Below are 27805 nucleotides of genomic sequence, written 5' to 3' on the forward strand. Positions count from 1 at the left end.
ATATATATATATACACAGGACTGTCTCAGAAAATTAGAATATTGTGATAAAGGTCTTTATTTTCTGTAATGCAATTAAAAAAACAAAAATGTCATACATTCTGGATTCATTACACATCAACTGAAATATTGCAAGCCTTTTATTATTTTAATATTGCTGATTATGGCATACAGCTTAAGAAAACTCAAATATCCTATCTCAAAAAATTAGAATATTTCCTCAGACCAAGTAAAAAAAAAAGATTTATAACAGCAAAACAAAATCAAACATTTGAAAATGTCAATTAATGCACTCAGTACTTGGTTGGGAACCCTTTTGCACGGATTACTGCATCAATGCGGCGTGGCATGGAAGCAATCAGCCTGTGGCATTGCTGAGGAGTTATGGAGGCCCAGGATGCTTCAATAGCGGCCTTTAGCTCATTTGCATTATTGGGTCTGCTGTCTTTCAGCTTCTTCTTCACAATACCCCACAAATTCTCTCTGGGGTTCAGGTCAGGGGAGTTGGCAGGCCAATCGAGGACAGTAATGCCATGGTCAGTACACCAGTTACTGGTGGTTTTGGCACTGTGGGCAGGTGCCAGATCATGCTGGAAAATGAAATCATCATCTCCATCGAGCTTTTCAACAGATGGAAGCATGTAGTGCTCTAAAATCTCTTGGTACACAGCTGCATTGACTCTGGACTTGATGAAACACAGTGGACCAACACCAGCAGCTGACATGGCTCCCCAAACCATTGCTGACTGTGGGAACTTCACACTGGATTTCAAGCAACTTGGATTGTGCTCCTCTCCAGCCTTCCTCCAGACTCTAGCGCCTTGACTTCCAAATGAAATACAAAACTTGCTTTCGTCTGAAAACAGGACTCTGGACCACTCTGCAACTGTCCAGTGCTTCTTTTCCATAGCCCAAGTCAGACGCTTCTTCCGTTGTCTTGAGTTCAGGAGTGGCTTGACCATGGGAATACGGCTATTGTAGCCCATTTCCCGGACACGTCTGTGAACGGTGGCTTTTGATACCTGGACTCCAGCTTCAGTCCACTGTCTTTGAAGCTCCCCCAAATTCTGGAAGCGGCTCTTCTTCACAATGCTGTTAAGGCTGCGGTCCTCTCTCTTGGTTGTGCAGCGTTTCCTGCCACATTTCCTCCTTCCAACAGACTTTTTGTGAATGTGCTTTGAAACTGCACTCTGTGAACAGCCTGCTCTTTTAGAAATTTCTTTTTGAGTCTTACCCTCCTGATGGAGGGTGTCAATGATGGTCCTCTGGACAGCAGTCAGGTCAGCAGTCTTCCCCATACTTGTGATTTAGTTTACTGAACCAAGCTGAGTGTTTTTAAAGGCTCAGGGAAACCCTTGCAGGTGTTTCGAGTTAATTAGACGATTCAAGTGATTAGTTAAATAGCCTGCTAGTATACTTTTTCATGATATTCTAATATTTTGAGATAGGCTATTTGAGTTTTCTTAAGCTGTATGCCATAATCAGCAATATTAAAACGACAAAAGGCTTGCAATATTTCAGTTGATGTGTAATGAATCCAGAATGTATGACATTGTCATGTTTTTAGTTGCAATACAGAAAATAAAGGACTTTAACACAATATTCTAATTTTCTGAGACAGTCCTGTATATACTAACACTGGAAAGTTTTGAAAAAATAGACCTTAAATGGTGCATAACGCATTGTGGAGGACTAAATACTACATTGTGAAGATATTGTAGGAACCAAACACCAAATAATATGATACGAAAGAAACATACTTATTTAAAAGCACATAACTTAACCAGTATAAAGATGTATATAATATGTACAAAGAGGTGTAGAAAACAAACACTAAATGAAATTTATCTTTAGAAGCCACATACAGACAACTCTGGGTGCAGGACGATGTGTCCACTCTGATCAGGTTCCTCGTCCCAGGTTCTACTGAACACATTATAAATGGCTTTGAACAAACCCTGCACTGTTTTTTCATCCATCCAAATGACGTCTGGAGGCTCGCTGCCTCAAACTGACCTGACCTGGAGCTGCTGCTGCTTAAGCAGCCAAATACTGCTCAGCTGGTTGCTCTAGCTCCTGAACCCTCTGGTCGGCTGGTTTCTCTAGCTCCTGAACCCTCTGGTCAGCTGGTTGCTCTCGCTCCTGAACCCTCTGGTCAGCTGGTTGCTCTCGCTCCTGAACCCTCTGGTCGGCTGTTTGCTCTTGCTCCTGAACCCTCTGGTCAGCTGGTTGCTCTCGCTCCTGAACCCTCTGGTCGGCTGGTTGCTCTTGCTCCTGAACCCTCTGGTCAGCTGGTTGATCTTGCTCCTGAACCCTCTGGTCAGCTGGTTGCTCTCGCTCCTGAACCCTCTGGTCGGCTGGTTTCTCTAGCTCCTGAACCCTCTGGTCAGCTGGTTGATCTTGCTCCTGAACCCTCTGGTCAGCTGGTTGCTCTCGCTCCTGAACCCTCTGGTCAGCTGGTTGCTCTTGCTCCTGAACCCTCTGGTCAGCTGGTTGATCTTGCTCCTGAACCCTCTGGTCGGCTGGTTGCTCTTGCTCCTGAACCCTCTGGTCGGCTGGTTGATCTTGCTCCTGAACCCTCTGGTCGGCTGGTTGCTCTTGCTCCTGAACCCTCTGGTCGGCTGGTTGCTCTTGCTCCTGAACCCTCTGGACAGCTGGTTTCTCCAGCTCCTGAACCCTCTGGTCGGCTGGTTTCTCCAGCTCCTGAACCCTCTGGACAGCTGGTTTCTCCAGCTCCTGAACCCTCTGGTTGGCTGGTTGATCTTGCTCCTGAACCCTCTGGTTGGCTGGTTTCTCCAGCTCCTGAACTCTCTGGTCGACTGGTTTCTCTAGCTCCTGAACCCTCTAGTCCAGTGCTCCCCAACCTTTTTATCACCACGGACCGGTCAACGCTTGATAATTTTACCGCAGCCCGGGGGGGGGGGGGGGGGTTGCCAGTTTGAACCGTCAGCCGAACACTCGCTGACTCTGGTCGCTATGTTAACGTTTCCAAATCTGATACAGATACGCCACAAAAATGAACATAGAGTGAAAGAAAATTTTAACTCACCATAACGCAAAATCTCGAGCAGTGGATCATCGCACAAAGAACGAGTGGGAGAAGCGTTTCGACGGTCACCATTCGACTAAAAGCAGTAACGCTAGCAGAAGAAATGAAAATTGAACATTTCCGCTGGACATCGTTGTGAACCGGCCGTTCAAAGTAAGGTTAAACTTTGGCGTAACCGAGAGAATCCGGTCATTTTTCAAAATAAAAGATCGTTTAGACACAGATGATACGTAAAACGGAAGTACTTATTTATTTCTTGTGCGGCCCGGTACCAATTGATCCACGGCCCGGGGGTTGGGGACCACTGCTCTAGTCGACTGGTTTCTCTAGCTCCTGAACCCTCTGGTCAGCTGGTTGATCTTGCTCCTGAACCCTCTGGTCAGCTGGTTGCTCTCGCTCCTGAACTTTCTGGTCGGCTGGTCGCTCTAACTCCTGAACCCTCTGGTCGGCTGGTTTCTCTAGCTCCTGAACCCTCTGGACAGCTGGTTGCTCTCGCTCCTGAACTTTCTGATCGGCTGGTCGCTCTAACTCCTGAACCCTCTGGTCGGCTGGTTTCTCTAGCTCCTGAACCCTCTGGTCAGCTAGTTTCTCCAGCTCCTGAACTTTCTGGTCAGCTGGTTGCTCTCGCTCCTGAACCCTCTGGTCGGCTGGTCGCTCTAGCTCCTGAACCCTCTGGTCGCTCTAGCTCCTGAACCCTCTGGTCGGCTGGCCGCCCTAGCTCCTGAACCCTCTGGTCGCTCTAGCTCCTGAACCCTCTGGTCAGCTGGTCGCTCTGGCGCCTGAATCCTGCAACTCTCTTCTCTTTATGGTTTATTTCTTTGCTTCACCTGTTTGTCAGTGTTCTGGTTGTGATCACGTTTTAAAAATGAATGAGACGCTCTGACTCATCTGACAGTACCTGGAACACAATAAGAGGTGATGCCAGTGGGCTGGTACTGGTACTGGTAGTGCCAGTGGACAGACGGGCCCAGTCAGTGTCTGTTTCTGTGGGTCCCCAGGTGGAGCGGCACCGGGCCCTGCAGCAGAGGTTGGACCTGGAGCAACAGGGACTCCCGGGGCCTGGAAATGTGTCGGCATCCCTGGTCGGACCAACACCGAGACCTGGTCCAGCAGGCCCCTCACTGGTCCCTGGGGGGGACAGTCTGACCCAGATCCCTTACTTCAGCTCGGAGCTGCCCCACGATTTCCTGCAGTCCCTGCCAGGCCAGGTGGGGGCACTGCTCCCCCAGCAGCCAGGCCCTCATGCAGGCTTCACAGGAGCCCCCCGGCACCCCGGACCCCACCCGGTCCCTGTGGTCACCCTGGGGTCCAGGCCCCGGCCCCAGGCCCCGTCTCGTCCCGGAGGTCAGTCCTCCTTGTCCCCATCCTTTCCAGGCCCTGCCCCCTCCGGAGGCCCCACCTCCCTGCTCCAGCTCTACTCGGACGTCATCCCTGACGACAAACCCAAGAAGAAGAGGAGCAGGAGGAGGGACGGAGAAGACACTGCGTCCCTCTGCAATGACATCACAGCTCCGCGCACCTTGTGCTCCACGCCCACACGGGGCAGCATGGACCAATCAGAGGCCTCCCTCTTTGGCCTGGCTCCATCGTCCGAGCTGGAGAGGCAGCTGTCCTTCGTCCCCGCAGCCCAGCACCGAGCCTCGGCCCTGGGCACGGATGCACGGAGAGCGCCCCTGGAGGTCAAGGTACGCTGGTTCAACGCTACTCTCTGTCTGTAGTACCGCAGGATTGTAATACTAACAGAATTGCTGCAGCATTAGTCCTGCAGCAAAAATAGTAGTACTGCTATACTCTGTATCTCAGCGGCCTGTTTCCCTGCAGGAAGAGCGTGAGGAGAGCGGAGCCTGTGGGGGAGGAGTGGTGAAGATGGAGGAGGGGTCATTGTCCTCCCCCCTACAAGGAGACGACGCGGGGAAGGAGCTGCTGAGACACCTTCTGAAGGACAAGATGTCCCCGCCCACCACGCCGTTACCCAACACCCAGGCCCCGCCCACCGCCTGCCATCAGCTCTCCACTGACAGCGTGCGGTCCGAAGAGGAGGAGGGGCCCGGTTCCCACGGCAACATGGTGAGGAGTACTGTCAGAGTGAAGTGTTTGAGGAGCAGCTGCATGTGACGTGACGCTGACCCGGTTCCTCCTACAGGGGGCGACGGACTGTCCAGACCACAAGAAGAAACTACAGCGCTGCAAGAGGGCGGGCCGGCCGGACCGGGACCGTGCGCCGCCCAAACACAAGAGGAGGAGGAAGGAGGAGGAGGAGGAGACTCTGCACTCCACACCCTCCAGCACCTCCTCCAACCCCCCCAACAGACAGGTAGAGTTCCACCCCCAACGCACAGGTGGAGCCCCGCCCCCTTTTCAAACAGCATCCGCATACAGTCAGCAAGACAACTGACACAACCAGCTAGAACCAGTACAGACCGACTTCTCTGTACTGACGGTCTCTGTGCTGACGGTTTGTACCGATGGTCTATGTACCGACACGGTCTGTACTGACAGTCTCTGTACCAATGGTCTCTGTATTGACGGTCTCTGTATTGACGGTCTCTGTACTGTTCCAGCTGTCTGTACTGCCCCTCATGGAGCCGGTTCTGGGGGTGGATCTGGGTCTGTTCCCGCCGTTCGGCAGCTCATCTCTGGGAAGAGACTCCAGACTGAGCGGCTCCTTCGGTAACGGAAGTCTGGACGGAGTCACCGACTTCTACTCTCACTTCATCTACAAGGTACTGACTCTACTGTCTGTGGTTCTGTCTGGTTCTACTCTCTGTGACTTCTACTGTCTGTGGTTGTACTGTCTGGTTCTGTCTGTGGTTCTACTGTCTGACTCCACTGTATGTGGTTCTATTGTCTGTGGTTAAACTGTCTGTGGTTCCACTGTCTGACTCTACTGTCTGTGGTTCTACTGTCTGTGGTTCTACGCTCTGCGGTACAGTGGTACAATGCAGTGGTACAGTGGTTAAGTGGTACAATGCAGTGGTACAGTCCTGCCACTGCAATGAGAGACTGTCTCCCTGCAGCAGAATAACCTCAGTAACCCCCCCACACCGCCGGCCTCTCTGCCGCCCACGCCGCCGCCGGTCGCCCGGCAGAAGCTGCTGAATGGCTTCGCCACCGCAGACGAGCTGAAGGATGAGAACGAGCACCACGGTAAGTACAGAGCCGACCGGAACCGTCCCGGCAGCTTCACCGGACCCAGAGCGTCACTGGCTGTTTCTCCTTCAGGGAAAGCAGCGGCGGCGCTGAAGCACAAAGGGGAGGAGCTTCTGGCCCTTAGCCATGCCTCCAAGACTGTGGATGTTCCTGCCTCTCTGCCGACCCCGCCTCACAACAACCAGGAGGAGCTCAGGTAAGCCCCGCCCACCCAGCGGCCCCGTCCCACAACAACCAGGATGTGCTTAGTTTGGCCCCACCCACTGAGCTGCCCCGCCCCATAACTAGGAGCTTGGGTAAGCCCCGCCCCATAACTAGGAGCATGGGTAAGCCCTGCCCGATAATGACCAAGAGCTAGGTAAGCCCCGCCCGATAATGACCGAGAGCTGGGTAAGCCCCACCCACCCACCCCAGGTGATGTTGCGATGTCACAGTGTGACCGGTTGGCTCCGCCCCCCCAGGGTCCAGGACAGCCTGGACAGCTTCGTCCCGTCTTCGTCTCCGGAGAGCCTGGCGGACGCAGAGATCAGCAGGTACCCCGACCTGTCATCCATCAAGCTGGAGACGCCATCGCCGTGTCCCTCGCCCACATTCCCCCTCACCCCCTGTGCCTGGGGCAAAGGTCAGTCAGTAGGGCAACAGGTAAACCCCCCACCCCCCACCAGGAAACTCTAACCTCTGTCTCTCTCTTTCTCTGTCTCTGTGTGTGTCTCTCTCTCTTCCTCTGTGTCTCTCTCTGTCTCTCTGTCTCTCTCTTCCTCTGTCTCTGTGTGTGTCTCTCTCTTTTCCTCTGTCTGTCTCTCTCTGTTCAGGATCTGTAGTCAAGCAGGAAGTGAAGGCGGAGCCAAACTTTCAGGCTCCTCCCTCCTGTTCCACCACTGACCTGGTTACCATAGCAATAACCCTGAACCCTGTGGCCTCTCAGGTAAACCTCTTCCTGTTTTACAGTACTGAAATACTTTATACTCCAGTACTCAGTAGATTGTAGTGAGTACTCCATTACTTGGCGTTGGTAGCTGGACAGTCAGTGTTGATAGCTCCGCCCACTGATGCATCACTGCTGTTCCAGAATGTTCCAGGTGTCATGGCGGCCGTGGCTCAGCTCCTGAGAGTCTCTGTCCTGCCAGAATATCAGCTGAGCCCTGGGGGCCCACTCAATGCCATGGTGAACCAGGTGAGCGGGGGGGCAGTAGTGGGGTGGGGGGGGGGGGGGGGGAGTATTTTATTTTTGTCTAACTCAGTTTTTGTCTGCACAGAGTTCTACTGGCTGCAGACTACAGAGACCAGGAGGTCTGTACACACACAAACACGCACTCGCGCACGCAAGCACACACACAATGGCTGTTTCTCAACATGCATACTCGTCATATTTGTATCCTGGCGTACTTGTGACACATCATCAGTCGGAGATCAAGTACTGATCCACAGTACACAGAAGTACACATTTTGCCGAGTATGCAGGAAATACCCGGATGTGTTCTGGCTCCACCCAATTTATCCCGGATGCATCGAGGCTGAACTTGTGTCGACTTGGGAAGCCAAATTACCCATAACAAGATAATTCCACAGTCCGTGCTTTTGAGAACGTACTCACAAGTACCTGAGTAGATACTTGTGTACTTGGACTTGCGACCCGGCCACAGTGTGTGTTCTCCTCTGCAGCTGTCAGGATGAACCTCATCCAACATGGCAGCTCGGCGCAGCGCTGCAGCTTCTGCAAGGGCCTGCTGGGAAATGCAGTTCGCATCATCAGAGAGCTCAAACAGGTGAGTCAGGAGGAGGCGTGGCCTCCTGAGGACCAACAGGACACCGTGTCACTTTGTGTGTGTGTGTGTCTGTGTGTCAGGAGGTGTTCTGCAGTCCTGGCTGTTCTGAGGCTCAGAGGTCTGCAGGGATCCAAGTAAGATCACATGATCAAAGTGCCGTTCTCGTCATGGCGCCTGGCTCAGAGTGTCCAACTCCCGGAGTGCAGCACCAGTACAACAACAACATGTCCTCCATCCCCGTCCACGCCCTCCCTCACACTCCTCCCCCCTCCTCCTCCTCCTCCCCGCCTCTCTCCTTCCCACCCGCCTCCACCATCACCACAGAGACTAAACCCCGTGTGGACAGCCTCAAGGTAAGAGCTCGCCGACGGACATCTGCTGGGCTTCTACCAATCAGCTGATGAGATGACGGACGCTCTCATTGGTCCACAGGTTAAGGTGAAGCTGAAGCCACGCCCAAGGGCGGTCCCAGGTGGCGAAGACCTGCTGTCGTCAAGGTACCTGAAGAGGGGCAGAAGTCCTCGCTGGAGACGCTGGAGTGTTAGCATCTCCCTGAGCAGGTTAGCATGTTAGCATCACATCGCGTTAGATTTTATACTCATGTCCGGCTGAGCAGTCGTCTTTAGCATGCTAACTCATGTAGCGTCTTGTTTCCCAGGGGGCCTTACGTTCCTAACCAGGCCGTCGCCGTGCCAACAGAGGAGGAGATCGATGTGCTGCTGCAGAAGTTGGGGACGTGCCTGCGTCCTGATCCGCTACCCAGAGACCAGCGGCGCTGCTGCTTCTGTCACCAGCAGGGGGATGGACAGACAGACGGCCCGGCCCGGCTTCTCAACCTGGACCTGGACCTGTGGGTGAGTCCCCGGCCCCAGAAAGTCCGGCCCCCCCGGGGACCCTCACGGTCCAATTAAGTGAGGTTCACCTGGCATCTCCCCTCTGGCTCAGGTGCACCTGAACTGCGCGCTGTGGTCCAGCGAGGTGTACGAGACGCAGGCCGGCGCCCTGATCAACGTGGAGCTGGCTCTGAGGAGAGGACTGACGCTGCGCTGCGTCCACTGCCAGCGCACCGGGGCCACCACTGGCTGCAACCGGCTGCGCTGCACCAACACCTACCATTTCACCTGCGCCCTGCAGGCCAGCTGCACCTTCTTCAAGGTGAGACACGTGGAGAGACGGGTGTTAGACAAGTGAGAGACACACAGGTCCGAGGGACTGACATTCCCTCCTCCCCCCTCTAGGATAAGACCATGCTGTGTCACCTCCACAAGCCGAGGTCGGGGTCTTTCAGTGGCTCCTCCCCCTCCTCCACCCCTGGTCTGACCTCCGACCTCGGGGCGTCGTCCTGTGACCCGTACGACTCGGAGCTGCGGTGCTTCGCCGTGTTCCGCCGGGTGTTTGTGCAGCGGGACGAGGCACGGCAGATTGCCGGCGTTGTGCAGCGTGGCGAACGTCAGCACACGTTCCGGGTTGGCGGGCTGCTGTTCCGCGCCGTGGGCCGGCTCCTCCCACACCAGATGAGCTCCTTCCACAACCACGCCGCGATCTTCCCCGTCGGTTACCACGCCAACCGCATCTACTGGAGCATGCGCCACAGCAACAGGTGACTGATGCCGCCTGGGGGACGGGGCTTTCAGGGGCCATACGTATAGCCCACCTCGACCATGAGGCGTTCAGGGAGCGTCAGTGAATTCTGTCAGTCTGTACGAGGCATTCAGTGTTTCCGGGGACCGGGTCTAGACCCTGCTGTCCACAGTGTCCAGGGACTTGAGGGAGTGTGTCTGCCATCCTACAGGCGCTGTAAGTACATGTGCTCCATCGAGGAGAAGGATGGCAGGCCGCTGTTCAAGGTGAAGGTGGTGGAGCGGGGCCATGAAGACCTGGTCCTGACGGGGGACACGCCCAAAGGTAAGTCGGCCTAACCTGGGGGGGGGGGTCCTCCTCTTCTGTGAGCAGTCAGTGTAACAGGTCTCTGTCCCCCCAGCGGTGTGGGACCAGATCCTGGACCCTCTGGCCCTCATTAGGTCCAGGTCTGGGACTTTGAAACTGTTTCCAGTTTACCTGAAAGGAGAAGACCTGTTTGGTCTGACCTCGTCTGCTGTGACCCGGATCGTCGAGTCTGTGAGTAACACACTGCAATACACTATGTAACACTCTGTAACACATTATGTAACACACTGTCGCTCACTTTGTAACACACTCTGCAACACACTGTAACACACTCTGTAAGATACACAGTGTGACACACACTGTGTAGCACACAGTCAGGTGATGTGCTATGCCCCGCCCCCAGCTCCCCGGTGTGGAGGCCTGTGACGGCTACCGGTTCCGGTTCGGTAGGAATCCTCTGATGGAGTGGCCTTTGGCCTTCAACCCTTCTGGATCGGCCCGGACCGAGCCCAAAGCCAGCCAGAACAAAAGGTACAGTACCAGACCCCCCACCCCCACCCCCACCCCGACCTGCAGGAACAGACCCTCCGCCCCCCTCACACTGCAGCAACAGCCCTCAGACCTTCCTCACCCTGCAGGAACAGACCCTCCTCCACCTCCTCATGTCCTCCTGTAACAGACCCTCTTCCCCTCTCCTCACCCTGCAGTAACAGACCCACCCCCTATCCTGCCCGACCCCCCCCCCTCACCCTCTAGTAACAGACCCACCCCCCCTCTTGCTCTGCAGTAACAGACCCTCCTCTCCCCTCCAGGCCCCTCCTCCTCACCCTGCTGGCCCCGCGGTGCCAGGGCTCGGTGGGCTCCATCGTGGGTCTGGTCCCTGGTGTGCTCTCCTTGTCTCCTGGTGACTCTGTTTCTGCAGCTCATCAAGGACGGCACTCCAAGTCGTCTCAGTATCGCCGCATGAAGGCTGATTGGAAGAGCAACGTGTACCTGGCCCGCTCCCGCATACAGGTACGCTTTAGTCCTAGTACTACAATACTGTTCTAGAGTACTCTCGTTACTGCAGTACCGTTGTCCCCTCCCCCACAGGGTCTGGGTCTTTATGCAGCCAGAGACATTGAAAAGTGTACCATGGTAATCGAGTACATTGGAACCATCATCAGGAGCGAAGTGGCCAATCGCAAGGAGAGACTGTATGAGTCCCAGGTAATACTGGTACTCTCTGATACTCACTCTGACACACACACACACACACACAGCATGCAGTTGTCAGAGAGTGAGAGAGAAAAGAGGAAATACATAAAGTAAAAAAATAAAAATGCATGAGAATACTGACACAGTATCTGTATAATGCGAAATGTTGAATGTACTCGTGTGTGTGTGTGTGTGTGTGTGTGTGTGTGTGTGTGTGTGTGTGTGTGTGTGTGTGTGTGTGTGTGTGTGTGTGTGTGTGTGTGTGTGTGTGTGTGTGTGTGTGTGTGTGTGTGTGTGTGTGTGTGTGTGTGTGTGTGTGTGTGTGTGTGTGTGTGTGTGTGTGTGTGTGTGTGTGTGTGTGTGTGTAGAACCGTGGTGTGTACATGTTTCGGATCGACAATGACTTTGTGATCGACGCCACCATCACAGGAGGACCTGCAAGGTGAGTCTCACTGACCTTTGACCTGTTTCTTGTCATCATTCACCTGTCTGAAAGTGTGTGTGTGTCTCTGTGTCTGTCTCTGTCTCTCAGGTACATCAACCACTCATGTTCTCCAAACTGCATCACTGAAGTGGTGACTGTGGAGAAGGAGAACAAGATCATCATCAGCTCCTGCAGACGGATCCAGAGAGGAGAGGAGGTAGCTGTGTGTCTGTGGTGTCTGTGGTGTCTGTGTGTCTGTGTGTCTGTGTGTCTGTGTGTCTGTGGTGTCTGTGTGTCTGTGGTGTCTGTGTGTCTGTGGTGTCTGTGTGTGGACACTAACTTCATGTTCTTCTTCTCCAGTTGAGTTACGACTACAAGTTTGATCTGGAGGACGATCAACACAAGATCCCGTGTCACTGTGGAGCGGTCAACTGTCGCAAATGGATGAACTGAACTGAACACACACACACACACGCACACACACACACACACACTCTGGGTAGACAGAGTTGAATGTCATATCAGATGTAAAGAAACCTTCATGGATCATGATGATTAAGATGATGAGAGGTTGATTGACACATGGGGCGGGGTTATATATGTGGGTGGGCGAGGCTAGAGAAGAGGCTGGTCCTCTGTGTGTACATTGTGTAGAAACAAGCCGGCGCAGGAGCTTCGGTTGAGTTGCACTAAAACACAAAAAACTAAAGAAAAAGACAAAATCATACTTGATTCCAGGAGGACCCCCCCAGTGGTGAATCTTCTGTAAAATAAGAGATTTCTTTTGTATTTATTACTAAATGAAGCTATTTTTTACGGCTGCGGTGCGTTCGAAGTCCGGAGTGGCAGCATGTAAATTTGTGTACTATAGCTGAAAGCCGACTCCGCCCCCTGTGTGCTGATTGGCCGCGGTGGCCGGGGGTGTGTCCTGCTGACTGTTTTTTTTATTCTGGACTGAACATGAAACTCCATCATGTGTGTTTTTGTGAAACTTTACAGAAAATAAACTATTTTACATCTTGGAGACTCTGAACTTTAACCTTCACAGCTTCACTTCCTGCTTCTCCTGACGACCAGGTGAGACCTGGACCCGGTCAGAGATTCACTTCAACCGTCCAGGTCGTCTGAGATCGAACCTGCAGCTCTTCTCCTCCTCCCCCTCCACTGGCTCCTCCTCCTCCTCCTCCTCCACCATGACCTGAGCAGGTTTCAGCTGGTCCACTGAAACCCGGACCTGTTTAACCCCCATGTCCACCAGAAAGTTCTTTGGCCCCGCCTCCAGCAGGTGAACCGGGTCGTCCTCAGGCAGTGGCTGCAGTGAGGAACGGTGGGCATCGTGCAGAATGAACACATATTCAGCTGCCATCAGGTTCTTCGGGACATCGGACCGGCGCGGGCAGTGATGAGCTGGAACTGGGTCGTACATGAGGGCCGCCTCCTTGACAACCGACCTCCTGGCTGTACCCACCCAGTGTTCTGATGGTTCTGGCCTCCTGGCTGTACCCACCCAGTGTTCTGATGGTTCTGGCCTCCTGGCTGTACCCACCCACTGTTCTAATGGTTCTGGCCTCCTGGCTGTACCCACCCAGTGTTCTGATGGTTCTGGCCTCCTGGCTGTACCCACCCACTGTTCTAATGGTTCTGGCCTCCTGGCTGTACCCACCCAGTGTTCTAATGGTTCTGGCCTCCTGGCTGTAACCAACCAAGGTTCTAATGGTTCTGGCCTCCTGGCTGTACCCACCCAGTGTTCTAATGGTTCTGGCCTCCTGGCTGTACCCACCCACTGTTCTAATGGTTCTGGCCTCCTGGCTGTACCCAAGCACTGTTCTAATGGTTCTGGCCTCCTGGCTGTACCCACACACTGTTCTAATGGTTCTGGCCTCCTGGCTGTACCCAAGCACTGTTCTAATGGTTCTGGCTTCCTGGCTGTACCCACCCACTGTTCTAATGGTTCTGGCCTCCTGGCTGTACCCACCCAGTGTTCTAATGATTCTGGTCTCCTGGCTGTAACCAACCCGGGTTCTGATGGTTCTACCAGGAACTCTCCAGGGACCCTCAGCAGCTGAACAAACACCAGCTCTGCAGATCTTCCATCGGGGCCGAACGCAGGCTCAACATGACCCACGACAGCCAGTCGATCCAGTTGCTGTCCGTGAGGGTGGCTCAACGAGCAGCTTTCATCCTGCGATGGAAACGCTCACACAGTCCATCGGCTTGAGGGTTGAAAGCCGTCGTCCGGTGTCGCTGCCCTCCCAGGCTCTTGGCCACCTCTGTCCACAGCTCAGGTGAACTGGGAGCCTCTGTCTGACGTGACGTCCAATGGCGTGCTGAACCGGGCCACCCAGGTGGATATGAAGGCACGTGCCACTTCAGCAGATGTGGTTGATGAGAGAGGGATGACCTCCGGCCACCTAGTGGTTCTGTCCACCATAGTGAGGAGGTCAGTAAAGCCTTGGTAGGGAGGGCGCCAACCCCCCAAGTCCATATGCACATGATCGTACCTCCTGTCAGGAATAAGGAACGGCTCCAGGGGGTCCTTGGTGTGACGGTGTACCTTGGACACGCCACACAGGAGGCCGCCCAGCTCCTGACGTCCTTCCTGAGACCTGGCCAGATGAACCTTTGCCCCCACCAGCATCAAAAACCTGCCGTGGCCAGCCAGCAGGTACCGTGGGGCGGGGCTGTCCTGTAGACATGCCACAAAGGAGTGTGGCGCCATTGTCCTGGATCACCACATCCTGCAGCTGTAAACCTGTGGCGGCTGTCCTGAAGGCCTGGATGTCAGAGTCAGTCTGCTGGTCACTGACCATGGCAGCATAGCCACTCCAAGGTAAACTGAGTTCACGTGTGCCTGGGAGACGCAGTCGGCCACAGCATGGTTTTTTCCAGCTACATTCTGAATGTCTGTGGTGAGTTCTGAAATGTCAGAGAGGTGGTGGTGCTGCCGCCCAGATCAGGGCTCCGCGGTCTTGGACATGGCGAAGGTGAGGGCTTATGGTCCACAAAAGCAGTAAACTGCCGACTTTCTAACAGAAACCTAAAGTGACGTATGGCGAGAGCCAAGAGGTCCCTTTCTGGGGACCAGTTCACGTCCTGCTTGGCCTTTCTGCCCCTTGGGACGCATCGGGTGAGCTGCGTGTGCAATGAAGCGATTGTAAAAGTTCACCATGCCCAGGAATTCCTGCAGTGACTTTATGGTTTCAAGGCCTGGAAAGGCAGTGATCGCTTTCACCTTAGCCGGTAAGGGTACCACTCCCTGTCAGGATACATGGTGACCCAGAAACTCAATTTCCAACAGTCCAAAACAGCACTTGGTTTGGTTCACGATCAGTCCATCACAAAGTCTCTTAAAGAGCTGACGCAGGTGTAACAGGAGCTCCTCAGGTGAGGTGCTGGCCACTAGGATGTCATCCAGATATATGAACAGGAAAGGCAGTCCCCTTAACAGAGTCCATCAACCGCTGGAATGTTTGAGCTGCACCTTTAAGACCAAACGGCATCCCGAGGAACGCAAAAAGTCCACATGGCGTGATCACTGCAGTCTTGGCCACGTCCGGAGGATGGACCGGTACCTAGTGGTAGCCTCTTACCAAATCCACCTGGGAAAGAATCACATCCCCTGCCAGGTGGACGGAAAAGTCTTGGATGTGTGGAACGGGGTACCGATGATGTGCAGTGATGTTGTTGAGGTGCCAGAAATCCTCACAAGGCCTCAAACTTCCATCAGATTTAGGGACCATATGAAAAGGTGAGTCCACGATACCCAGTCCCTCCATAGTGGCAAACTCCTCCTTAGCAACCGGCGAGGTAGAATGCTCCAGTCCATGTTGAACGAGGCTGAGAAGGTCACTGGTATGAATCCCCGGAGCTAAGATGGTGGTAGAGTAAGTGCTCTCCAGTCTTCTGGTGGAATTGGGTCTTTATTTGGTTATTAAGCTGAATAATCCCGTTTCATTGTTGTCGACGTTTCTTCTTTCTACATTTTCATTAGAGGAGCTTCAGTAAACTTCAGTAGTTAAACCAACAATCCCAGGAGATTTCTCGGTTTCCACAAGTTCAGTTGATACAGGTTTTTCACAATTGGTTCTAAATTGTTCCGATGGTGGAGGTATGTTGTTTAATGTTTTCTAAAAATTATTCACACGTCAGAGGTTCAAATTTGGACTCATATTAATCCCTGTAAAAAGACTACGCTGAAAAAAATGTTTTGTTGAATTTAATTAATTTTATTATGGCAAGTGGTTCTACAAAATAAATTAATTAAAAAAAAATTGACTAATCAAATATTTTGGGGTTAAAATTAAGTGGCTTTTGTGAGTAAATTCAACTAAACCAATTTAAATTTACATAATGTAATTATGCATGCCAATGATTTTTTTTGTTCATTCAAATCAAATTTTTTTGTTCAATCTAATAAAACATTTATTTTTATAAATTCAATATTCAAAGAATGACAAAATGATGAAAAGTTAAATAGTGTAATGGCGAGAACCACAAACGTTCAACATCCATGTAAAGCTAAACTCACATAAATTCTGACTCATATTTAAGTGCAGTCTTAAAATAATAATAAAAACACAAAGTGCTAATGATCTGAGACCAGATTTGTTCTCAACAAGAACTAATTATATACCTACTATGTTATCTTTTTTTTGCCATCGGTACTATTCATGAACAGAAACACTCAATTCTTTATTTCTCTTTATAACTCAATTAATACACTATTGATCCCTTACATGACTGGCTGAATGAGTGAGTGACTGGCTGAATGGGTGAGTGACTGGCTGAATGGGTGAGTGACTGACAGATCTTAACACTCTCATTCAGTCAGAGAGAGCAGTGGCCCGTCACAACTGAAGGCCATGTATTGTAGAAGCTTCAATGTAGTTCCATCAGGACTGACTGAACGACTAACCGTGAACTGATGGATCAGTCTGTCTTCCTCACCAGGTAGAGACTAAAGGGCTGCTGCTCTTCTCAGGTGAACATCACCTATAGCCTGAAATCAAGAGACGCCATTGGTTGACAAGATGTCTCAACCCCAAAGAACAATTATTCTATTCACAAAAACAGCCATGGCTCCAAGTAGAGATGAATTTCTGAAACAAATCAAACATTTGGTTCATCTGTCAGTTGGGAGCGCGGTGTAGTTCAAATCATGTTTTGGTTGGAGCGCGGTGTAGTTAAAATCAGGTTTTGGGTGGAGCGCGGTGTAGTTCAAATCATGTTTTGGGTGGAGCGCAGTGTAGTTAAAATCATGTTTTGGGTGGAGCGCAGTGTAGTTAAAATCATGTTTTGGTTGGAGCGCGGTGTATTTCCGATCATATGTTTTGGTTGCAGTGTGTATTGCATTAGTGTAGCTCGCCCCCCTCACTATGCAGTGTGTATTGCATTAGTCTGGCTCGCCCCTCTCTCACCATGCAGTGTGTATTGCATTAGTCTGGCTCGCACCTCTCTCACCATGCAGTGTGTATTGCATTAGTGTCGCTCGCACCTCTCTCACCATGCAGTGTGTATTGCATTATTCTGGCTCGCCCCTCTCTCACCATGCAGTGTGTATTGCATTTGTGTCACTCGCCCCTCTCTCACCATGCAGTGTGTATTGCATTAGTGTAGCTTGCCCCTCTCTCACCATGCAGTGTGTATTGCATTAGTGTAGCTCTCACCTCTCTCACCATGCAGTGTGTATTGCATTAGTCTGGCTCGCCCCTCTCTCACCATGCAGTGTGTATTGCATTTGTGTTGCTCGCCCCTCTCTCACCATGCAGTGTGTATTGCATTTGTGTCGCTCGCCCCTCTCAACATGCAGTGTGTATTGCATTAGTGTAGCTTGCCCCTCTCTCACCATGCAGTGTGTATTGCATTAGTGTAGCTCTCACCTCTCTCACCATGCAGTGTGTATTGCATTAGTCTGGCTCGCCCCTCTCTCACCATGCAGTGTGTATTGCATTTGTGTTGCTCGCCCCTCTCTCACCATGCAGTGTGTATTGCATTTGTGTCGCTCGCCCCTCTCTCAACATGCAGTGTGTATTGCATTAGTGTAGCTCGCCCCCCTCACCATGCAGTGTGTATTGCATTAGTCTGGCTTGCACCTCTCTCACCATGCAGTGTGTATTGCATTAGTGTCGCTCGCCCCTCTCTCACCATGCAGTGTGTATTGCATTAGTCTGGCTCACACCTCTAACCATGCAGTGTGTATTGCATTAGTGTAGCTCGCCCCCCTCACCATGCAGTGTGTATTGCATGCAGTAAAGTGTTCATGCTCAGGCTGTGGCTCCGTTCATTCAATCACGTGATTTTGATACCGAGTGGAGCTTGAAGCCTGAAACCCCGCCTACTAACCTCGTCATTTAGGTGCTCAGAGCTGATTGGCTGGCGGTGAGTGAGGCTCTGCTTCACAGAACTGGAGGAGTGGAGCCAGTGTGGCAGTGAAGCACGACACCGTCAGGTCCACACACAGAAGCACGAAGTCTGACGTTCCAGTCAACATGATTTTTTATTGAATAAAACCAAAATTAAAACTGAAAAGTCCCGCAGCACTGTGTCACTCCGGGCGGCTCCTCATGTAGCAGAGAGGTGAGGCAGCACACCTGATCCCATCAGGGCTTCATCACCTCTCTGCCACAATAAAATAACGACCAGTGAGCCTCACCTGGTTTCTGGAGTGAATCTGAGACGTGGAGCTGAAACTCACACCACCATGTTGCCTCCAGTGAACCAGGAGTCAGCCATGATGATCCTCCTCCATCACTCCTCCACTGCTTCTTACACATGAGGGTTTATCATCATCACGTTTCTCCATATAAGATCTCTGTCCAGGATCAGCTGATCTCCAGAGGAAACATCCAGGTGGTCCACAGCAGTGGTTCCAACCAGGGCCTGGTTTGTTTTTAAGGTAGGAGTATTAAACATAAAGCCTGTGGACCAAAACTGGTCCTAAAGAGGCTCCAATCCGGCCAGTCGACCAAGAAAACTGTAAAAACCTCAAAGAAAACACAGATTGTTTTATTTTAACTTACATTAATAGAAGCAATAAACAGAATTAGAGCTTAATTCATCTTCTGGGGTGAAACACTGGCAAAACTAAAGAGTTTATCCTCTGAAACCGAAGCCCTTGTTAGAGAAAATAATAAAGTATTCCACAAACAGGCTGTCATGAAGTTCCTTCAGGTTTTCAGTAATTGTTGGCTTCTGGAGCTCGTCTGGTTCGATGGTAAAAATTAAAAGATTGAATCGAATCTCTGATCTAGAGGAAGATTTTCAGGATCAAATTGGAGGATTGAGAGGATTGATGAAGAAGAGCAGCTCAGCTCGTTCACTGATGAATCTTGTAAGAGGGAGATGTCAGTGTGTTACCTGTCAGCACTGCCAGTAGGGGGCGCTCTTCTTCAAACCCTGGACTGTTGAAAATGGCACAGAGATCCTCAATAGACCCAAACAGACTAATCAGCTCTCTGGAGGCCATGAGAGGGAAGTTGTCAGTAAATTGATATGACCAGCCTCATCAGAGACTCCCAGCCTGGAAAACCAGGAGAGCCTGGAGAGGTCAAGTGTTTTTATTCAGCTGCTGCTCTGCTGCATTATGGTCCTGATGTTTGCTGCTGCTGCTTCTCACTGCTCACTGTGTTTCTGCAGGCTGTTCTGTGCTGCTGCAGATTCGGTCTTGGTTCCGCTGGAACCTGGTTTGTTTAAATTGAAAGCTGTTAAATTAGATGGAGAAATGTGTTCACAGCTCCTCCACATTGTACAATTATAGTGACATACGGAACATAGAGTGTCTACAAGCAGATAATTAGATAAATGTATATGTAAGTGATCATTTCTTTTTTACCGCCACCTTGTTGGTAAAAAAAACAAACTACAACAAACATTTAAGATGACGAAATGAACGTAATTCAGCAACTATATACGTATTATATCTTTATTATAGCTGCTACTATTCTATTCCACGGGATCTGCGTCCGTGTTGCGACGTTGAGTGACGTTGACGGTTGTGGGCGGTCCGTGTGACGTAGGCAGTGACGTGTGGACCCATTCAGAAGTCCGTAGAGAAGTTGCGTGTTTTGAGCGCGCGGCTACCGGAGCGCAGACTGAAGGCTCGTGCCCCGCTGCCGGAGTGCCGCCGGGCCGGGGGACTGGTGAGTACCGCGCGGCTCTGTCAGCACCGAGTGTCCGGGTTTAGACGCGCTGCTCTGCGGCTACGCCGCAGTGAGCTGCAACTAGCTGTGGCTAAGCTACCCCTGGGTTCCATTATCGGACGGTTCCGCGGGACCGTGCGCGAGGCGCGTGACAAGAGACGTGAAGCTTCAATATTGAGCTTGATTCACTGCATCTCCAGACCCTGGGCCTGTTCCGTCACAACAACCTGTTTAGTCTGATTTAGGTCAGATTAACTTTAATCTGTCAGGACCAGAACCTGCAGAACCAGGGTCAGAGGAGTACCTGCAGAACCAGGGTCAGACCAGAACCGTCAGAACCAGGGTCAGAGGAGAAGCTGCAGAACCAGGGTCTGACCAGAACCGTCAGAACCAGGGTCAGACCAGAACATGTAGAACCAGTATCCGACCAGAACCTGCAGAACCAGGGTCAGAGAGGTGAGGTGAGGTATGCAGTTCCAGGATGGTAGATCATTGTTGGACCTGCTGACAAGTCACACGAAAGTCACCTGATGAGGTGACTCCAGACGGAAGTGTTCCCGCCTCTGATTGGTCATCGTGTCAGCCAATCAGGAGGACCAGACACTCACCAGGAGGAACAGAGACTCACCAGAGGAACCGGAGGATGGATCCTCTCTAGTCCAGGACCCTAAAGGAGGTTCGAGGCTCCAAGAGTCTCGTCAGACCTTCAGGAACCGTTTCATCAGCTGGGCTGGAACTAGACCCCCTGCATGACCAGATCTCGTTGTCTTCATTCGCCAGGGACCAGAGTGAACCCTGACCCCCTGACCTTTGACCCTGTGCCCTCTGACCTCTACAGGATTCTTCCTGTCTCTGTGATGTGAGGCTCCGCCCACTGGGCCATCATGGCCAGTGTCACGCTGCGTTACTTCTGCTACGGCTGCCTCGCCACCTCAGCCACCTGGTCGCTGCTCCTCTTCCTCTACTTTTCACTGGGGGCGGAGTCACACCGCAGCCGCATGCCGCTGCAGCACCAGCAGCCAATAACAGGAGGCCTGGGGGCTCGGGCTCCGGGGCGCCGCCCCCCACCAGCCAATCAGGGAGCTGAGCTGTCTCCAGAGATGGGTGAGTGACAGCAGACTGCAGGAGGTGGGGCTTGACTCATTACGTAAACTACGAGCGTGTGTGTGTGTGTGTGTGTGTGTGTGTGTGTGTGTGTGTGTGTGTGTGTGTGTGTGTGTGTGTGTAGGGATGATCTATAACGAGGCTGACCAGGAGCTCAGAGATTCCGGTTATCACCGTCACGCCTTCAACGTTCTGATCTCCACCCGACTCGGATCGCACCGCGAGCTGCCCGACACCCGGGACGCCCAGTAAGGCCATCGCGGGGTCACCGACTGCACCCGGACTACACACTGACTACAACGGACTACACCCCAACTACCCCCTGACTACACCCCGACTACCCACTAACTACACATGACTACACCCCAACTACTCACTGTCTACACCTGGACTACCCACTGACTACACATGACTACACCTGAACTACTCACTGTCTACACCGGACTACACCCGGACTACCCACTGACTATGCCCCAACTACCCACTTTCTACAGTGGACTACACCCCGACTACACCTGACTACACCCCAAATACCCACTGACTACAGACTGAATACACCGGACCATACCGGACTACCCACTGACTACACCCCGACTACCCACTGTCTACAGCGGACTACACCTGACTACACCCCAACTACCCACTGACTACAGACTGACTACACCGCACTACACCACAGCAACCCATTGAGTACACCGGACTACACCCCGACTACCCACTGACTATACCTGACTTCACACTGACTACCCATTAACTACACCTGACTACACTGGACTACCCACCCACTACACCCCGACTATCCACTGACTTCACACCGACTATACCCACTAACTACACCTGACTCCACCCCGACTACCCACTGACTACACCCCAACTACCCACTGACTACAGCGGCCTACACCCTGACTACACCCCAACTACCCACTGACTACACCCCGAATACCCACTGACTACACCGGACTACACCATGACTACCCACTGACTACACCAAGACTACCCACTGACTACACCCCGACTACCTACTGACTCCACCCCGACTACACCTGACTTCCCCTTGACTACACTACGACTACCCACTGACTACACCTGGCATCACCCCGACTACCCACTAGCTACACCTGACTACACCCCAACTACTCACTGACTACACCGGACTACCCACTGACTCCACTACGACTACTCACTGCCTACACCCCGTTTCCCCACTGACTACACCGGACTACACCTAGCTACACCCCGACTACCTACTGACTACACCTGACTTCACACCGACTACCCTCTAACTACACCTGACTTCGCCTCAACTACCCAATAACTACACCTGACTACACCCCTACTACTACACCTGACTTCCCCTTGACTACACCCCAACTACTCACTGACTACACCCCAACTACCCACTCACTACACCACAACCTCACCCCGACTACCCACTAACTACACCGGACTACACCCCAACTTCAACCAGACTACCCACTAACTACACCTGACTTCCCCTTGACTACACCCCAACTACTTACTGACTACACCCTAACTACTTACTGACTACACCCGTACTACCCACTAACTACACCTGACTACACCTCGACTACCCACTCACTACACCGGACTACACCCCTACTACACCTTGATTAGACCCCAACTTCAACCAGACTACACCCCAACCTTACCCCGACTACCCACTGACTACACCGGACTACACCCCAACTTCACCCAGACTACCCACTAACTACACCTGACTTCCCCTTGACTACACCCCAACTACTTACTGACTACACCCGGACTACCCACTGACTACTCCTCGACTACCCACTCACTACACTGGACTACACTCCAACTACACCCCGACTACCCACTGACTACACCCCTACTACACCTTGACTAGACCCCAACTTCACCCAGACTACCCACTAACTACACTTGACTACACCGCGACTACCCACTAACTACACCGGACTACCCACTGACGACACCCAGACAACCCACTGACTACACTGGACTACACCCCTACCACACCCAGACTACACCCCAACTTCACAAAGTCTCACTTCACAGTCCAGTCTTGGTGTCCGTGGCACCAAGAGGTGGAGGACAGATGAACAGGCGTAGTACAGACCTCCACCAGGTGACGGTGTCTGTGTTTCAGTTGTCAGGACAGGTCCTACCCCCCGGCTCTGCCCACTGCCAGCGTAGTGATCTGTTTCTTCAACGAGGCGCTCTCTGCCCTGCTGAGGACAGTTCACAGCGTCCTGGACCGCACGCCGTCCGTCCTGCTGCATGAAATTGTCCTGGTGGACGACCACAGCGAGCTGGGTAGCGCACACACACACACACACAAACACACACACTCACACTCACACTCACACACACACACACACACACACACACACACACGACCCCTCAGCTGCAGTGTACATGGGCACGTGTGTGTGTGTTCCAGATGAGCTGAAAGACGATCTGGACCGTCTGATTCGAGATGATCTTCCACCCAAAGTGAGGCTGGTGAGAAACCAGAAGAGAGAAGGACTAATCCGAGGACGGATGATCGGAGCCTCACACGCCACCGGTCTGTAATCTGTCCTGTGTAATCTGTAATTTGTCCTGTGTAATCTGTAATCTGTCCTGTGTAATCTGTAATGCCGTCTTCCTGGCCCCCCACCTGAGCAGGTGTGTGTGTGTGCAGGTGAGGTCCTGGTCTTCCTGGACAGCCACTGCGAGGTGAACCGGGCCTGGCTGGAGCCTCTGCTGGCGCCGGTCCAGAAGGACCGCCGGACAGTGGTCTGCCCCGTCATCGACATCATCTCCGCCGACACGCTGGCCTACTCCCCCTCCCCCCTGGTCCGGGGGGGCTTTAACTGGGGGCTGCACTTCAAGTGGGACCCCGTCCCCCCCTCAGAGCTGAGCGGCCCTGGAGGAGCCACCGGACCTATCAGGTAACCAGAACCGACTCGTCAGGTAACTAAAACCAAGCCATCAAGTAACCAAATCACCTAAACCCCCCCCCCCCCTCCCCCAGGTCTCCCACCATGGCAGGCGGACTGTTTGCCATCAACAGGAAGTTCTTCAATGAGCTCGGACAGTACGACGCCGGGATGGACATCTGGGGCGGGGAGAACCTGGAGATCTCCTTCAGGGTGAGAATGAATGTTTTCAGTCCGACTGTTCTCACTCTGACGGTCCTCAATTTTGACTGTCGTCACTCCGACTGTTCTCACTCCGACTGTTCTCACTCCGACTGTTCCCTCAGATCTGGATGTGCGGTGGTCAGCTGCTCATCATCCCATGCTCCAGGGTCGGACATATCTTCCGGAAGCGGCGGCCATACGGCTCCCCGGGGGGGCAGGACACCATGGCCCATAATTCACTGCGGCTGGCGCATGTGTGGATGGACGAGTACAAGGTGTGTGTGTGTGTGTGTGTGTGTGTGTGTGTGTGTGTGTGTGTGTGTGTGTGTGTGTGTGTGTGTGTGTGTGTGTGTGTGTGTGTGTGTGTGTGTGTGTGTGTGTGTGTGTGTGTGTGTGTGTGTGTGTGTGTGTGTGTGTGTGTGTGTGTGTGTGTGTGTGTGTGTGTGTGCGCACTGACCCTGTCTTTCTGGTCCAATCAGGAGCAGTATCTGTCTCTGCGTCCTGAGTTGCGTGGGCGGAGTTTCGGTGACATCAGTGAGCGTGTGGCGCTCCGTCAGCGTTTGGGCTGCCGCTCATTCCGATGGTACCTGAACACTGTGTATCCCGAGATGCAGACCGTCGCCAACGGCAACAAACCGCAGCAGCCAGTCTTCATCAACAAGGGCCTGCGGCGGCCCAAAGTCCTGCAGCGGGGACGGGTACCTGAACGCACCTCAACACCTGGGCCCGTATTCAGGAAGCGTCTGAGTCTCTCAGAGCTCCTAACTTCAGCCAACATCTCCGAACCTCGGCTCCAAAGTGACTGAGGAAGTTTCTAAGAGCAACTTGATTATTGTTTTGCTTCGCTGAGCTCGACCACAAACATGAGCGTAGCGTCATTAGATCATTATCGTTAAACGAACGGAGAACATCTTTCCTTTCTCTTTGTCTTTCCACCATCTTGTCTCTTTAAGAAACTTTTAGGCTTTCTAAAAAGTCCTTTTAGTGGTTTTCCCCCTCAGAAGCTCTCTTGGGGCTTAAGATGCTTTGTGAATTATTTTTACCTTCGTCAGGCGAGGTTCTGAGAAAAACCTTCAAACTGAAGGAATTCTAAGATTTTTTTTTAAGAGTGACGTCACTAAGAGTGACTTTTAGCCTGAGGATACTTTGTGAATACGGGATACTTTGTGAATACGGGCCCTGTCTGTCATGTACTGGCCCCGCCCCCTCATACCTGTCTCTGTACTGGCCCCGCCCCCTCACACCTGTTTTTGTACTGGCCCTACCCCCTCACACACCTGTTTTTGTACTGGCCCCGCCCTGTCATACACCTATTTGTTACGTACTAGCCACACCCCTTCAGCGTCACATTTCTTTCCTGCAGATTCGTAACCTAGCAACCGGGCGATGCTTGTCGGCGCAGGGCCGGGCCAGCCAGAAGGGCGGCGCCGTGGTGCTGCGGCCATGTGACCCTCGAGACCCAGAGCAGGTGAGTCCGACACACACACCGACACACACACCGACACACACACCTAGCTGACTGTGCGCCCTGCAGGAGTGGAGCTACGACGAGGACGGTCAGCTGCTGCTCGCCGCGCTGCTCTGCCTCGACGTCTCCGAGGTTCGAACCTTCGACCCGCCCAGACTCATGAAGTGTCACGGATCAGGAGGGTCGCAGCAGTGGAGCCTGGGGGTGAGGCACGCACACTGAAACACGATCTGACACACTCTCACACACACTGACGCACTCTCTCTCTGTCTCTCTCCTCAGAAGGTCAACCGACTGTACCAGGTGTCAGTCGGTCAGTGTCTGGCCGTTGCTCAGCCAATCGGACCCAAAGGTTACGTCTCCATGGCGATATGTGACTCCTCCCAGGACCAGCAGTGGCAGCTGGAGCTGTGACGAGGTCTCAGCAGGACTCAGGAGGTTCCATCTCAAAGAGGACAAGAAGTTTTATGTCTTTATAAGTGAACTGAAGCTGCTCAGTCAGACCTTCCAGGACCTTCCAGGACCTTCCTGCACCATCTTCCAGGACTTTCCGCTGTGTTTTATGTGTTTTTAGGAGTAACAAGTGTTTGTGTCTTCAGACTTTTTAAACTTATTTCAACAATAAAACCGTTGTCATGGAGACCAGGACACACCTCCATCACCATGATGACCCTCGTGTGTGTGTGTGTGTGTGTGTGTGTGTGTGTGTGTGTGTGTGTGTGTGTGTGTGTGTGTGTGTGTGTGTGTGTGTGTGTGTGTGTGTGTGTGTGTGTGTGTGTGTGTGTGTGTGTGTGTGTGTGTTGGAGAGAACAAAGTTAATTATTTTGCTGTTTCATTTGACATCATCAATTAGACTTAATCACAAACTGGAATGAACCTTATTGATCTCAGTGATGCAGGTCTACACACACACACACACACACACACACACACACACACACACACACACACACACACACACACACACACACAGCAGATCAATAAAGTTTCCCAGGGTTTGTAAACATGAATTCATGAGGAAGTTGATTGGATTGGCTCGTCCAATCAACTGACACCTGCTCAGACTGCATGATGTCACATTACACTGCTGTGTGTGTGTGTGTCTGTGTGTGTGGTGGTCGTCATAGTTTGGAGTTCATTCAGCTGTCACACACACACACACACACACACACTAAATGACCTGTTAGATCTCTCTGTCTGTTCTCTGTATTGATCGGGCTGGCATTTGCTGCGGTGGCGGTGGCGTCGGAACTCTTATGTGATACTCACACACACACACACACACACACTTACGATTCACCCAAAAAACATTTTAAGTGAAAATATATAAAACTTCTGTTGCGTTTTGATGTTTGAAAACACGACATGCAAACTACATCGTTTTCACTGTTTCTGCGGAAAAAAAACAAACAACCGAAACACACACAGAAACACGTTCAGAACGTTTCCAGAACATTCCTCCAGTCAGTCCAACACAGGCTGAAGACTTCACTGTTTGAGGACTACAAACACCTTGACCCTCCAGTTCTTGATTTGTGATTGGTCGACAGAGATCATGTGACCTGAGCTGCTCGGTGTTAAAGTTAATCGTGTTTTCACTCAGGTCGAGTTTCAAAGTCTAAGTGTGTCAGTAAAATGATTTGATTTCTCACATACCGGAACCTGGTAACACACACACACACACACACACACACAAACACACACACACACACACACACAGGGATCCATTTCAAGTGATGAGCTGGATTCACACAGTTTAAACTTTTGATTTGATCGAACTTAAAGCTTTAAAACAGGAACTTTGTGGAACAGACAGAACAGATGAACACGTGTGTGTGTGTGTGTGTGTGTGTGTGTGTGTGTGTGTGTGTGTGTGTGTGTGTGTGTGTGTGTGTGTGTGTGTGTGTGTGTGTGTGTGTGTGTGTGTGTGTGTGTGTGTGTGTGTGTGTGTGTGTGTGTGCGCGCACAGGAGAAGAAATGAGAAATCTCAGAGAAGCTTTCACCTATTGATCAGCTGCACCGACCAACCAGATGTGAGACAGTAAGTGAATTCACTCTGTGTGGGTGTGTGTGTGTGTGTGTGGGTGTGTGTGTGTGTGTGGGCGTGGGTGGGTGTGGGTGTGGGTGGGTGGGGGTGGGTGTGTTAATGAATGAGGCAGCTTACAGCTGGGCCTCTGTGGTGCTGATCGAACAGAGGGGAGGAGGATGAGGATGGAGGAGGAGTAGGAGGGAGGGAGGGATGAGGATGAGGATGAGGAGGGAGGAGGAGGTGCTGCCTCACACATCAGACGAGCAGAGCAGAGGGAAGATGGACAGAAGAGCGAGCTGGAGGAAACCCTGAGGAGCAGAGCTGCTTTCATCCATCATGTGTCACCAGGTGATGCTGCGGCTGGTCGTCATGGCGACGCTGCTCGGCCAGGTGAACGCAGTGCGCGTGTTGAGTGGTGAGTACTGCATGTCTGAACTGTGTGTGTGTGTGTGCGTGTGTTTGCGTGCCT

At 52.2% G+C, this 27805-nt stretch overlaps 2 protein-coding genes across 2 annotated transcripts in view; both read left to right on the plus strand.

Annotated features, from left to right (window-relative positions):
• LOC308125941 (histone-lysine N-methyltransferase 2C-like) overlaps positions 1-12503 on the plus strand; it is a 52388-nt gene extending 39885 nt beyond the window's left edge. Inside the window, exons 53-75 of the mRNA XM_080489985.1 lie at positions 4047-4733; positions 4870-5115; positions 5192-5362; positions 5610-5771; positions 6066-6394; positions 6660-6820; positions 7011-7123; positions 7268-7372; positions 7455-7488; positions 7861-7964; positions 8045-8317; positions 8397-8524; positions 8623-8818; positions 8910-9119; positions 9203-9564; positions 9757-9869; positions 9946-10082; positions 10255-10382; positions 10664-10865; positions 10944-11060; positions 11417-11490; positions 11581-11689; positions 11833-12503. Of these exons, the coding sequence (XP_080346111.1) occupies positions 4047-4733; positions 4870-5115; positions 5192-5362; positions 5610-5771; positions 6066-6394; positions 6660-6820; positions 7011-7123; positions 7268-7372; positions 7455-7488; positions 7861-7964; positions 8045-8317; positions 8397-8524; positions 8623-8818; positions 8910-9119; positions 9203-9564; positions 9757-9869; positions 9946-10082; positions 10255-10382; positions 10664-10865; positions 10944-11060; positions 11417-11490; positions 11581-11689; positions 11833-11925 (4254 nt within the window). The 3' untranslated portion in view covers positions 11926-12503. The remainder of the gene's footprint in view (positions 1-4046; positions 4734-4869; positions 5116-5191; positions 5363-5609; positions 5772-6065; positions 6395-6659; positions 6821-7010; positions 7124-7267; positions 7373-7454; positions 7489-7860; positions 7965-8044; positions 8318-8396; positions 8525-8622; positions 8819-8909; positions 9120-9202; positions 9565-9756; positions 9870-9945; positions 10083-10254; positions 10383-10663; positions 10866-10943; positions 11061-11416; positions 11491-11580; positions 11690-11832) is intronic.
• Positions 12504-19476: 6973 nt separating this feature from the next.
• galnt11 (UDP-N-acetyl-alpha-D-galactosamine:polypeptide N-acetylgalactosaminyltransferase 11 (GalNAc-T11)) lies at positions 19477-26170 on the plus strand. The gene is made up of 12 exons (XM_080489662.1): positions 19477-19610; positions 20449-20714; positions 20839-20962; positions 22861-23027; positions 23155-23280; positions 23398-23647; positions 23731-23848; positions 23962-24114; positions 24319-24537; positions 25203-25307; positions 25374-25511; positions 25590-26170. The coding sequence occupies exons 2-12, from the start codon at positions 20495-20497 to the stop codon at positions 25719-25721; spliced, it is 1752 nt and encodes a 583-aa protein (XP_080345788.1). The 5' UTR covers positions 19477-19610; positions 20449-20494; the 3' UTR covers positions 25722-26170.
• Positions 26171-27805: the final 1635 nt, after the last annotated feature.

This window comes from Lipophrys pholis (assembly GCF_963383615.2).
Source record: "Lipophrys pholis genome assembly, chromosome: 20".
NCBI lineage: Eukaryota > Metazoa > Chordata > Actinopteri > Blenniiformes > Blenniidae > Lipophrys > Lipophrys pholis.

Coding starts and splice junctions, on each gene's coding strand:
- galnt11 (XM_080489662.1), top strand. CDS start 20,495: ATGGCCAGTGTCACGCTGCGTTACTTCTGCTACGGCTGCCTCGCCACC. Junction 23,281..23,397: donor CGGAGCCTCACACGCCACCG/GTCTGTAATCTG, acceptor GTGTGTGTGCAG/GTGAGGTCCTGGTCTTCCTG. Junction 23,849..23,961: donor ACCTGGAGATCTCCTTCAGG/GTGAGAATGAAT, acceptor CTGTTCCCTCAG/ATCTGGATGTGCGGTGGTCA.